This window comes from Ailuropoda melanoleuca, chromosome 8, assembly GCF_002007445.2.
Source record: "Ailuropoda melanoleuca isolate Jingjing chromosome 8, ASM200744v2, whole genome shotgun sequence".
NCBI classification, from domain to species: Eukaryota; Metazoa; Chordata; class Mammalia; order Carnivora; family Ursidae; genus Ailuropoda; species Ailuropoda melanoleuca.
The window spans coordinates 41,070,381-41,084,218 of NC_048225.1; the positions used below are offsets into that span (position 1 = coordinate 41,070,381).

Consider the following 13,838-nt stretch of genomic DNA (forward strand, 5'->3'; position numbering starts at 1 on the left):
AATGTCTTTTCCCACTTTTGGTTCTCAGTTTTACTGGTTCCAATTCCCAGCTAAATTGAATCCAGTCCTCAGATGCCATTGTTAATTTATTTAAAAAAAATTTTTTTCTGGTTTTGCACCAAGTTGAAGAAAGAATCCCTTGTTTTTGCCCTTGAGTCCTACAGTCCACCACTGTCTAAAGAAATACGCTGCTCCCCAGACCCTTGCCTGACTTTTCTCCACTAAGCATCTGAAATTAGATAAGCTAGTAAATAAGTCTGACAACTAATGGGAGTTAGAAGATCATATTACTCTATCTAACTGAGTTTATTAACTATTAGTAATTTCTGAGAGTCAAAAGCATTACTTCAGCAATAATCATGAATTTCTATTTATTCTACGTGAAAACTAGCCAAGATCATTTGACCAATATGTATAATAGGCTAATTCTTGCTCTTCTTTGAAATCCAAACTGGGACTAAGTGAAATGTAATCATTTGAAGTTATGTGATCTTGACTCTCAAGTCAGTCTTTTCTAGATAAAGGCCTTAAGAGCTCAGATTTTTCAGTCCACTCATTTTTAAATGCATTCATAAACAATCTGAACACTGTGCTTCAGAGCTTAACAGGAATTGTAGAATATTTTAGTTGAAAGGTACCATACAGGTCAGTAGGTCTCCTTTTACATACTCTCCCAGATATGTAGAGGTTCAGATGCCAGACTCACACAGTTTTCTGAGATCCTGGATGAGACAAGTCTGTCTTTAAAATTTGGCATCAAGAGATAGTGGAATGACAGTGTTCAGAGATGAGGAGGGAAAGGCAAATCAAGTAGTAAATCTCAAGTTATACTGAAAATGTTGAGCAGACAAATGCTAACTAGGCATGAGAGAAATGAAGAGATGGAGGATGCCAGGACAGGGCAAATGAGGTTGGATATCCAGGGAGAGTGGAAATTGGAATCTGGAGAAACATCCTGGAATACTGTGGAAGAATCACAGGGACTTTCTGTAGATCGTGCTTGGCCTTGTTTCTAAATGGGGAGTTGTGAAGAGTCCTGAGGAGATTTAAGTATTACTAGAGACTTAATACTTAAATTCTCTTTGTAGAATTCAACTTGAATTAGCCATCTGACATATATGTGAAGAATTATAGTGGCGACCACTTATGATTTTCTAAGGATGCCCCTTTTGGGTTTGGAAAGCTCTGAGAATTGGACCGTTTTTCCTTTTTGGGGACCAAAATGGTCCCCTATAACTTCCAACAACTGGTCCTTGTCTTTTATGTTACACATAGCTATAAGAGAAATGTAATATCAATTGTACTACTCTTAGAATTTCAAAGGGAACCAAAAATTCAAGGAACAGGATTATCTGCATATCCTAATTTAAGGCCTTAATAGCCAAGAGAAACAGAAATGTGATTTTACTATAGAACTGCAAGAAGGCAACTCAAACTTCAAAAGTTTTGTAGCATTTTAAATGTTTTCTAATAAAATTCTTCTTAGAAGATTAAAAAAAAGCTTTTAATGGGATTATCACCGTTGTCAACATATTTAATGAGTACATCTTGAGACAGGTACTTAGCCAGATTTATTGTAGGGAAGGGGCCTTTATTTTCAGTGACCTTCAAACACATAATCATAACTATGGCAGGAAAGAGCTGAAGGTTGTTGTCTATTTGAAGTCCCTAACACATTTTTGGTGCAAGAATGTAAAAGATAAGGGGAACATTATGCTTTCTGAGGAAAATAAAAATGCACTTTTCAAGCTCAAAAGAATCAATGTAAATTTGTTACTATTTTATTAAAATCAAAGAAAGGGGACAATAAAAAAGAAACATTTCATTAAGCAATCAGGAAGAAAGATCAAAATTATTCCCACATTTTTATAAGAGCACTTTAATTCAGATACAAGTAGCAGTTACTCATTACTAAATGGCATCCTTTTCTTAGAAATACGGCTTTGAGGAAAACTGTCAAACGAATGATCGAAAGACAGGCAAGCACAGGTGTATTCTACCTGCATTGAAGGAAGGGTACCTTTCGTATCAATTCTGATGGTCTTCATAGACAAATGCTGGGTACTGCTCTGGGGACAACTCCTGGGGACTTGAACATCATTTGAATTAAAGTGAGGTCAACCTTTTTGGCCCTACTCTATTGCCTAATCCTTTTATAAATGGGTCTGATACAACAAACTGTGGTAATCCTCCTTTCCCATGAGGAGTGGCTGCTTTTCTTCATGGAGTCTATGTTTCTTGCGACGACGACACAATAGGCTAGTGAGCACTCCCAGCACAGCAGTGAGGGCGAAGCCCACCACAGCAGCCCCAATGAGCCATGGCCAGATCCGACTTGCTTGTTCTAAGTAGGGCTTAATGTAATCTTGAAAAATGTCCCATTCTGAAACAGAATGACATTCCAATGTTTTTACTGTTGTCATCATTAGTATCATCACCATCATCACTATCGTTAACACCATCATCATCATCATCATTATCATTATCCTTGCATAGTACTGACTTGAATAGACCCAAGTCAGATGCTTGGGTCTGAATGCCAACTCTGCCAGTTACTAACTGTAAGAGCTTGGAAAATTCACACCAATACCCCTACGCCTTAGTTTCTTCATTAGGAAAATAAAAACATAAAACCACCTTGTTGGAATGTTTTAAAATTGATTGATAACATCTGATCTGTAAATTATGCAGTGCCTACAACCAAGTCAACTACAGTAACTTTTAGCTCTTTAGTCTTACATTTGCTTCCATATTTCTAAATAATATGCAAATATTACCATCTTTTAATTCACCAAGTTTATATCTGGAGTTCTTCATATAGAAATAATAATTTTTGTTTTCGTACAACTCCCCTTTTCTTTCCTCAGTCTTTTTGGTATAATAACATCATGATTTGGGGCCATATCCACATCTAGGATTTTCATTAATTTTATTATATAAATTTTCACAGTGGAAGCAAATATTGTGCTATGATTACATTTCCTTATGTTATATTTCCCTGGGAGATAATAGCTTGTTATATCCTTTTGCTTGATTTAAAAATACCCATCACTACTTACAAGATACTCTAAGATATTCCATATTCATTTTGTATACAAAGAAAGCAAGAGAGTGCATCCCAGGCTTCTCTTGCAGCAAATTATGTCTATGTGACTCAAGTCTTGAGCAAAACAATATATGTAACTTTGGAGCAGTTTCCTTAAAAATAAGCAGCTATGTCTTCTTTTTCCTTTTTTTCTTTTTGCTTAGCTGGAATGCAGATAGTGTGTTGATGAGCCATCATGGACCATGTGGTCCAGATTAAACCCTAGGTCTCGTGGAACCACAAGAAAGAAGCAGCTCTGGTTCCTGAAATTATGGAGCTGATATTCAACGACATACCAAGACTGTTACTTGAGCAATAAATCAAGTAATTTATTTAAGCCATAGATCTTTGAACCTGCATCTGCTCCCTATCCCTACCTTCCCACCCTCGCTGATGCAGGAACTATAACCTTCTTTTATAAACTCTTTCCTTGGCTACAGTTGATCAGTACATGGTAGACCACTGACTCAAGATGGGCCAATCAGAATTATTACTCAGAATTCATTGTGCTACATTTGTCAGGTGGCTCGAGAACTGATGACAGCCTTACCTCTTAACCTGTGTCGGACAGTACACATCCCAAGAAATAGAGATGAGAGCTAGAGAAGGAGAGAGAGAGAGACAGAGACAAAGAGAGGGGACAGATAAACAGAGAGACAAAGAGATACAGAGAGAGAGACAGAGTCCTTAGAGCATTTAGTTCCCTGGCTCCTGCTATTCCTCAGTCTCAGCTACATTTCTGCCTTTCCCAGAGTTTGAGTGTTCATACCTTCCTTGGATTTTTTTACACCAATAAATTCCCTTTTTTAAACCTAATCTCATTCCTATGGAGTTTCTGCATTTGCATTTTTGAAAGTTACAAATATTTTAAAAAGTTGATTATATGCCCACCACAATAAAAGAGTAATTACCTTAGGAAATTCTGGAATTGCAATTATATGTAAACTCCAAGTACAATAAAAATGAGATCCACAAACCAGTGAGAAAGGGAATATTTATCTAATAACATATCTTGGAAAGCATGGGTAGCAACATGAAATAAAATTTAAAACGAAAGTCTAACTGTTTGCCATAAACTCAGTAACATTCAGAATGATTAAAGCAGGAATGTTCTTTTCTTTTTTTTACAGGAGAATTTGTAACAAACTAATTTCATAGTACTAAAGCCCAGCATTCATTCAGAGGAGATAAAAGTGGGGCTTCCCTTGGTATAGGGGTAAAACCCGGCCCATTTCTCCCATTACCTTTTCTTCTTCTGTCCTTGACACCATCTTTTTGCCAGCTGTCACTAAGTTTCCTCTAAAATTCCTAGAGCTCATTAAGCATAATTTGAACAGTATTGCAATTTAGAGTTTCTCTTCATCAGGAAGGGATAACAACTTGCAAAGGATAAGATTACCAAATAAATTATAAAAATGATTTATAATTTTGATATTTAAATCTAAACAATGAAAGCCAAAAAAACTAAAAGTAAAAAGAAACATCAAAAAGTTACTGTATGGTGACTAATATAACAAAATAAAAATTATTTAAAAAAAAAGATTTATGCTATCTGAAGAGAAACCAGAGAAACCCAAAATATTCCCGAGGACCTTGACATTTGATGTTAAAAATGAGAGGAGGAGGGGCGCCTGGGTGGCACAGCAGTTAAGCATCTGCCTTCGGCTCAGGGCGTGATCCCGGCATTATGGGATCGAGTCCCACATCAGGCTCCTCCGCTATGAGCCTGCTTCCTCCTCTCCCACTCCCCCTGCTTGTGTTCCCTCTCTCGCTGGCTGTCTCTATCTCTGTCAAATACATAAATAAAATCTTTAAAAAAAAATGAGAGGAGGAGACATGATCATGGTAAAAGAGTGTCTCATTCTGCAGATGGGATTTGATGATGGACTTCTGTCATTCACAGATGTGTTCAATAGCTATTCTTGCCTACATAGAATCTTGTCTATGTGTTAATCATTATTATATGTATTCATGCTGGGTGGTGGTACAGTTCCCTTTGCCTGGGATGGCTTGCCCTTTTCCATTCTTCTACTCAGTGAGATAGTCTTCTGGGAGTTTTTCCTCGACTCACCGAACAGATATAAGAGGTCTTTCCACCATGATTCCATTGTATCTTTTTGCATACTTTCATAACTACAGCATTACTCTTGAAATAATTGTGTGCTTGTCAGTCTCCTTTTCCAGTTATTGTTTCCTTCAGGCCAGGGCCTCTGTTTATGTATCTTTTTACTCACAGTGCCAGGACCACCACCTGGCATGTAATGTGTCCCAGTGAACATTTGCTGTATGAATGAATCAATGAATGAATGAATAGAAGAATGAAAGATAAAACAAATAAGACCTAATACTTGCTCTCAAGAATTTATGATCAAACCTGAAAAGTAAGCGTATAAATAATTATTAACAATAGACAATTGTGTCCAGTGTCCCAAGGGAGCAAAGAAAGAAAGAGTCTGAGAATGCAAAAGAGGGAGCTGATCTGAATCAGTAATCAAAGTAGGTTTGAATGAGAAAACTCTTATTTCTTATAGGAAGCTGGTTCGATTGAAATATTGTTGAAATTATTATGGAATAACAAGAATCAGTAACAGTTATAAATTGCTTTCTATGTCCTAGGCATTGTACCAAGGGCTATATATACATTTTCTCATTTAAATATTACAGACAAACCTTCCAAGTTTCAGATTCATAATTCACTAAGTTAGGATAATGGTCCCAAACTAACTCATACATTTGTTGTGTGAGTCAATGAGCATGTGATTTGAACACGATAAAGCACAAGGCAAACAGAAAACTGTATTATTATTCTGAAGAGAGTGACATGAAAAATGGAACTTTAGGTAAAAATAGAAAAGTTATGACATTAAGAAATAATTTAAGGGTGGGGGATGGGATAACTGGTAATGGGCATTAAGGATGGCATGTATCTGATGAGCACCTGGTGTTAGGCAACTAATGAATCACTAAACACTACATCAAAAACTAATTATGTGCTATATGTTGGCTAATTGAACATAATAAAAAAAGATAATAAAGTTATCTCCTATGCAGGCATAAAAAAAGAAATAATTTAAAGGTGTATTGTTTGGGTTCAAAAGCAGATAAGTGAGAATGGAAGTCTGAACTTTGGTTTGGAGCCATTGGAAAATATAAAGTCTGTCAAAGAAGATCATTGGTGACAGTAAAAATTGAGACCACTTGGAGTCAACTGAAGTAGAAAAATTAGTAGAGAAGCTGGACAGCAGGACAGATGTAGAAATAGTATTTTGAAATTGTGACTTGGGCTTAAACTGAGCCAGAAACAGAAGAAGTCATATTTCTTACGTAACTTCTCGCTCTCTGTTAGACATTTTAAACGTACTTTATATATTGAAGTGACTACTAGCAAAATAAGGCAGGCATTTGTAATCCCTCTTTTAAAGTAATTTTAAATATATTGAAAGCAGTAACTTTTTTTTTACATCATGAATTTATTTTTCAAAGATTCATGCAAGCTTCTTTTTTCATTTTTTTATTTTTTATTTTTTTTAAAGATTTTATTTATTTATTTGACAGAGATAGAGACAGACAGCGAGAGAGGGAACACAAGCAGGGGGAGTGGGAGAGGGAGAAGCAGGCTCATAGCAGAGGAGCCTGACGTGGGGCTCGATCCGATAATGCCGGGATCACGCCCTGAGCCGAAGGCAGATGCTTAACTGCTGTGCCACCCAGGCGCCCCTCCTCCTCTCATTTTTAACATCAAATGTCAAGGTCCTCGGGAATATTTTGGGTTTAGGAGGCTCTCAACAGAGCGGTAGCACACAGAAAGCAGGATCACATTTACCAACAACATTGAGGACACAAGCTTTCATTGCCAAAGCTTTTTGGTCTCGCCTTTTTAATCAGTTATGCACGCAACTAAATCACCTGCTGCTCAATTTTTAAAAGCATCACTAAATTCGATTATAAGAGAAAATGTTTGACAAATGCCAGACATCAGCTGCTTTTTACAGAAAACACGTTAGTAATTACAAACATGAGTACCTGAATGATGAATAACAAACTGCTTGAGAACTAAATTATATCAACAAGTTTTAAAGGAATTTTTTAGTAGGCCTAAAGTTTAGCAATAAATAGGAATAAATTTTAAATTTCTTGAATGTGTACCAGAAGCAATAGAATAATTCATAAAAGGAAAATAGGTAATTACTATTGTTGTTTTTAAAGTCAAACTTCTCTAAAATTAATGGTGTGGCTTCACAGTTGTATGAAAAGTACTCTAAATAGATAAAACATTTCAAATATATAATATATATACATATATTTATTTAACATTTAACTAGAAATAAACAATAAATACCTTAAGTCCCTAATAAGATTCTTTGAGCATCCACCCCCTCCCTCTGCTCCCATGGTTTTTGTTGACTTTTCAGTAAAAAGTGCCCATTTGGACACCAGAGAAGGAACCATGAAATGGAACATAGTGGGCAAGACATGTGGGGACTAAAGAGAACCCTCTCTACTGTGGAATAATGGGGAGAAAATTAGTTTGGGATTCAGTATTGGCCACTTAGTAATGCTGTGACTTAGAATTAGTCACTTTTACATTTCTGTTTTCAATATACCTATAAAACAAAATCAAAATCACTACTACATAAGATTGTGAAGATTAACAGAGATAACAATTTATATGCTGATGTCTGTAATTTATAGCTTATTAGTATCTGCAGGCCAGAATGTCTTCTGAGTTTCAAGGCCATCCACCTGCCCCAGAGACATATTTGCCCTGATTTTCCTATCACCCCATTTCACTGTGTAGCCAATACAACTATGAGATTCCCTCCATGTTTGGCCTTGCTCCTACTGTTGCTATCTCAGTGAGAATGTCACCATCCCTCATTTTCACAGGCTAGAGAGCTTACAGGCATCCCCAATATCTCCTTCTTTCTCACCTCATATATGAATCATTTTCCAAGTTCCGTACATTCTATATAATTTCAAAATAATGTCAAATTCTTTCATACCTTCTGCCCTCTCCTGAGCACAACCACTGCAATCCACATTGCCTTCACATCTCTCCTGGACATGTGTAATAGCATCTTCACTACCTTCCCTGAAGGTGCTTTGCAGCTTCTACAGAATTTACTACACGTTGCAGCAACAGGAATATTTTGAAAATTCTCAAATCAAACCGTTTAAAATTTATCAATGGCTGTGTTTTTTTAACAATATGGCCAAAATCCAAAATCAAGATCCCCTTTTCTTTTTTTTTTAAAGATTTTATTTATTTATTTGACAGAGAGAGAGAGACAGCCAGTGAGAGAGGGAACACAAGCAGGGGGAGTGGGAGATGAAGAAGCAGGCTCCCAGTGGAGCCCGATGTGGGGCTTGATCCCAGAGCCCTGGGATCATGCCCTGCGCTGAAGGCAGCTTAACGACTGAGCCACCCAGGTGCCCCAAGTTCCCCTTTTCAACTAAGCACTTCTTCCGGTCATACTGTTATCCTCTAAAATATCACTTCATTGACCCTTAAAGGTAGGTATGTCTCTAAATAAATAAATCACTGGGCAAGTAATTGTTTAAGGTCTTTATCTTCCATTACAATGTAAACCCTGTGAAGATAGACTATATTTTTTACCACTGTATCCATTCTAAGACAATGGTTTGTTCAGGGCAGTTATTAAATACATGTATATAGAAAGAATGAATAAATAAATATATAAATAAATAAATAAAACTACCTAGAAAATACCTAGTGTGATAGGAGACTTGAAATACCTTAAAAATACATATCTAAAAATGACCTGGGCATTAAAAGGGGTGACATTTTAATAGCAAGCTTTACTTATACTGGCTAAGAGATATCACCTTTTATGATCAATATCTCTTGTACTGAAATTGATTCACTGATTTCACCCCAATGATACTGGATGTCATTTGATACTTAAACTAGAAAAATTTGCAAAATGTCAATTCTAATCTTGTAGGACTCATAGTCAAGGTGGACAGAGGAAAGTTTCAAACATAAAAAATTACCATGTAACTCTAAGAAGGAGTGATCAAATATGACTATATATATGCATAAAATGATTTACTATCTAAGAGTTTGACAAATGGATAAACAGGATCAGAATTTAGCCAGAGGGAACAGCATGTTTAAAATCATGAGCCCATGAAAGAGTCTGGCATGTTTTGGAAACCAAAATCATGAAATCTTAAGTCGTGAATCTTTGAAAAGCCATTACCAATATGCTCCTTTCCCTCCCTTTTCAGAAGGGAAAACTGCTACTTTTTTTACTCCCCTTACAACACCTCTGTCTGTCCTTTGCAAAATTCCCTGTTCTCAGTGATCTCAAAGTTTTCAAAAAAACTGATTTCCAATACCAGCCATTTTAGTATTCCTTCCACTGGCTATGATTTTCAGATAAAACAAAACAGGTTAATCAAACCCATATTTGTTCAGCTAAGGGTCCCCCAAAGGGAGGTAAAAGTTGACAAAATACAGGTTCTCCTGTTTGGCCCTAAACTGTGGTTCTGCTGTGCTGCATACTAGCTAGAATGTCTGGGACATCTTATTTATATTCTTTAAGCCTCTGTTTTCTCACTTAAAAAATGAAATAATAGTACTTCATTCATGTAATAGTTATGAAGATTAAAGGAAATAATGCACAGGGCACTCCTAGAGGAGTTCCAGTCACATAAAAAAAGTACTCAATATGTGTTAGCTATTATGAAGGGACTCCATTTCTCTCCACAGGGAGAGAAATGCTTACACTACTCAAATAGGAGAATTTAGCATTGCATAAATACACTGTACACTTTTCACCTCTATTTTTCTTGTTATTCTCTTCGTTTAGAATATTCTCTGCCCTTTTCTATCTGCTACTTGCCTGCTCATCCTTCAAGGTTTTGTCTTGTCTTTCTAGGTTGAATTATTCAGAAGTCATTGCTTTCGCCCTTGTGCTCCTGTTGGATTTTTGTTTATGACTCTTTTGCTGCACTTAACACAGCCTGATGTTTTGTACTTTCTTACACAATTGTCTGGCTACCACACTGAACTTGGAGCTCCTTGAGGTTTTTATGTCAGTCATTTATGCCCTTAAAATCTAGCACAAGGGTTGAAAGTTGGTAAATGTCATTACTCGTTTGTTTAATTTATTCTCTTATTTTTGTGAATTATAATTTTTATGAATTATCAATGAATGTAATGGAATACCAATGCTTATCGAATACCTCTTACCTACAAGCCATATGTTGTTTTACTCTTTTTGGTTGTTGACCCTCTTGTGTTAGAGTAGAAGCATAATGTAGTGAATTGAAGAGAGGGCCTTGTGGTATTGATATCTGGCTCCTTCATATATTGGCGTCTGATATTGGGAAAGTCACTTAAATTCTCATAGTATTAGTGTCCTCAGCCATTTCTGGAGGTAATAATACTTATCTTATATATGATTGATTAATAATACATATATGAGATCTGCATGCAGCAGGCTCTTGAGTGGGGGAAGACATTGCTAACTGTATCTCATTTATTAAGAAGATATTGACATATTTCTACTCAGGAAGATTATTTGAAGCTCAGATATAATTATAATCTTAGAGTCTTATATTATTACCTTAATCATAGCCATAACAATTGTCATAATAGTTCATTCTTTCTTTTTTCTACTCCTTCTTATTTATTATTATTATTATTTATTATTAATTGGACTTAAAATAAAAATATCCACAAATTTTCTTGGTGACCCTAGGAGAAAGTTCCCAAAGATGACTCTAAAGCTGCTGGATGTCTATCTTGTACCACACCATACTGGACACTTTAGTACATCATATTCATTTAATTATCACAATATCTCAGGGCACGTGGGTGGCTCAGTAGGTTAAGCGTCTGCCTTCAGCTCAGATCATGATCCCAGGGTCCTGGGATTGAGCCCCGCATTGGGCTCCCTGCTCAGCGGGGAGTCTGCCTCTCCCCCTCCATCTGCCTCTCCCCCAGCTCATGCTCTCTCTCACTCTCTCTCGCTTTCAAATAAATAAAGTCTTTAAAAAAATCATCACAATATATATTTGTGGTATTCTGATCTCAATATTTCAGGTTAAAAAACTGAGATTCATGGGATTGAAACAAAATTTCCAAGGTCACTCAACAGTCAGTTGATAGACTCATGTCTTAAACCTGTTTTTTTCTTTCTGATTTTAATTCTAGTGTTCTTTCCATGGTTGCCATATACAAAATGCCCTATATTAAGCTGAATAGATGTGAATTTAAAGATCCTTGCAACTTAGTTCATGTAATAACAAATTAGTGATAAATTAAGGATTGTAATGTGCTTTCCCAATTTAAAGGCTTTGGGGATAACATTATAAATACATAAGGTTAGGTACTCTCTCAAAAGAAATTGGTAACACTAGATTCACTAATTCATATGAAAGAAATTAAACTTTACCTGATTCTTGTAGGTTGCTATAGTCATAGCCCAGATCTCTGGATGAAATAAAGAAATCACCATTTCTGTACAGAGGTATAAAAGGAACCATGTAGGATTCCCGGTTGTGTCCAATGGGTGCATTGGCTTCTGGATAAACTTCTTGAAGAGGATGGTGCCTTCGGAGCCACTGTTCAAAAATACTGTGGAAGAAAGGATTATTCAGACTCAGAAACATGTTGTTTATAAAGAAATATTTAGAATTTTTAAAGTAAAATCCCAAGACATGGAAAGATGCCAAATATATTTTTCATGCTTTGAAAATATTTTGTACAGCACTAGTTCATACTGTCAGGCCCTTATGAAGCTCACTCATTTGAAAGAAACGTGAGAAAACAACTTTGGAAAGGGAATTTTTTAGTCAAGTGAAACTTACTTGACAAGTTTAGACCTTTCAGAAAGCTGCAAAACAAGGGTAATTATTGGTTGAGGGACAACTGGGTCAGAGTTATAAATTAAATGTTTCTTGTCTCAAAGAAAGTTAGCCCAAAGAAAGAACCCATAAAACTAGGTTGGAATCAGTACTGGAATTTGGTCATCTTTTGAGTCATGGTAAGGAACTTTCAATTATTTCAACCATCTTGCCTTGTTTAATGAAGAGCATGCTTAATGAAACTTGAGGAGAGAAGGAGCTCACCTCTCATAATGGAAACTAAAAATACTTGGACAGGTTTCCCAGCTCCCCCTGAAACTACAGTATGACCATATGATCAATACTCAGTCAATCAGATATACCCATGAAGCCTTTGAAACAGAAGATAGTGACACACAGAAGCAAGGACAATGGAAAACTATTCTGGTTGTGGGCAAATAGTGTTGTGATAACAATATCCAATTTTTAGGGTTTGCAAGACCAGAAGTCCAGCAAGGGAATATCCTGTGTTCTACAGCATGGTTTTAGCAGCTCTCGTTGTTACCCTCCTCCTCCCTTGTTCCCACCTGTTTCTGAACCTGCTTCTCCATGATTTCCTGAGCTATCCAATATCTTCTTAGTAAATTCTTTTTCTGTAAATTAGTCTCTGTTGTGTGCAATTAAAAATTCTGACTGGAACCAAAGCTAAACAATTAAGGGATCAAAATGACTGGGTAAGAATACTCAAGCTATAGAAGAATTTATATTGTGTCACTAAAAATGTGAGAAAGAAAATGACTTTGTATTATCAGGTCATATAACAGAGGGAAGAACATAAGATCTGAGGTCAGAGAACTAACCTTGAGGCCTAACTCTGTGCTTTAAAAACTGTATGACTCAAAGCAAATCACTGAAATTCTTGGAGATCTAGCCTCCTCATCCTTAAATGAAAGCAATAATATTGGCCCTATTTCCAAAGGGATTATCCACTGTGATAATATTTGTGAAAGTGCTAATAAGTATTATTACTTAGCTATAAAATTTATTCTGGGAGATAAAAGGTAAGTGCATAGTCCCAGGGATGGTGCCTAAAAAGGAAAGTGATAATGCTTCAAACAAAAAAAAAAAATTGAAAAACATTTTGAAGTACAATAAAGAAGAGAACAATGATGCTGGACGGCAGCATGGTGATCATTTTTTCCATGATGTAAAACAATTCTATTTGCTTAGGGAATCTGGATCTCAGAAACGAATTGTGGTTAAAGTTGACTTTTATCTATTTATTTGTTCATTTATTTATTTATGTTCAGTTAGCCAACATACAGTACATCATTAGTTTTTGATGTAGTGTTCAATGCTTCATTAGTTGCGTATAACACCCAGTGCTCATCACAACACATGCTCTCCTTAACACCCAACACCCGGTTACCCCATCCCCATCCCCTCACTCCTTCAGTTCTTAACCCTCAGTTTGTTTCCCAGAAAGTTGGCTTTTAATTGTGAATTGATTGAGGGATCAGCAGGCCATTGATAAGCACTAAAAATCTGGTCCATAAATACTAAATGTTCTCTAAATAGCTCAATTATTAAATATGTTTACTGAGTACTTATTATATGTTAAATTTTGGAGAAACACGAGCCTATATAAAAACCTGAATTCCATGGGTTGTGACAAGGGAAATTTGTAAAATTTCTTAACCTGATTGATTTTCCTTTTCTTCACCTGTGAAATGGGAATAATATTTCTGGGTTAATTAGTATAATATAAGTAAGATGTATGTTAAAGTGCTTGACAAATGTAAGTGAAAACAATCATCATCCACATCCCCGTCTTCCTTTTCTCCCCCCTCCTCACTATTAATGTTATCCTGGAAAAATGTTACAATTGGCAAGAGAGATGAGACATATTGTTATAGAAATGCCAAAGCCATGTATA

At 36.1% G+C, this 13,838-nt stretch overlaps 1 protein-coding gene across 1 annotated transcript in view; it reads right to left on the reverse strand.

Moving 5' to 3' along the window:
• Positions 1-2,153: 2,153 nt before the first annotated feature.
• Positions 2,154-13,838, reverse strand: part of TYR (tyrosinase) — a 106,819-nt gene continuing 95,134 nt past the window's right edge. Inside the window, exons 4-5 of the mRNA XM_034665602.1 lie at positions 11,512-11,693; positions 2,154-2,383 (exon numbers count right to left, since the gene is read on the reverse strand). Coding sequence (XP_034521493.1) covers positions 2,154-2,383; positions 11,512-11,693 — 412 coding nt within the window. The remainder of the gene's footprint in view (positions 2,384-11,511; positions 11,694-13,838) is intronic.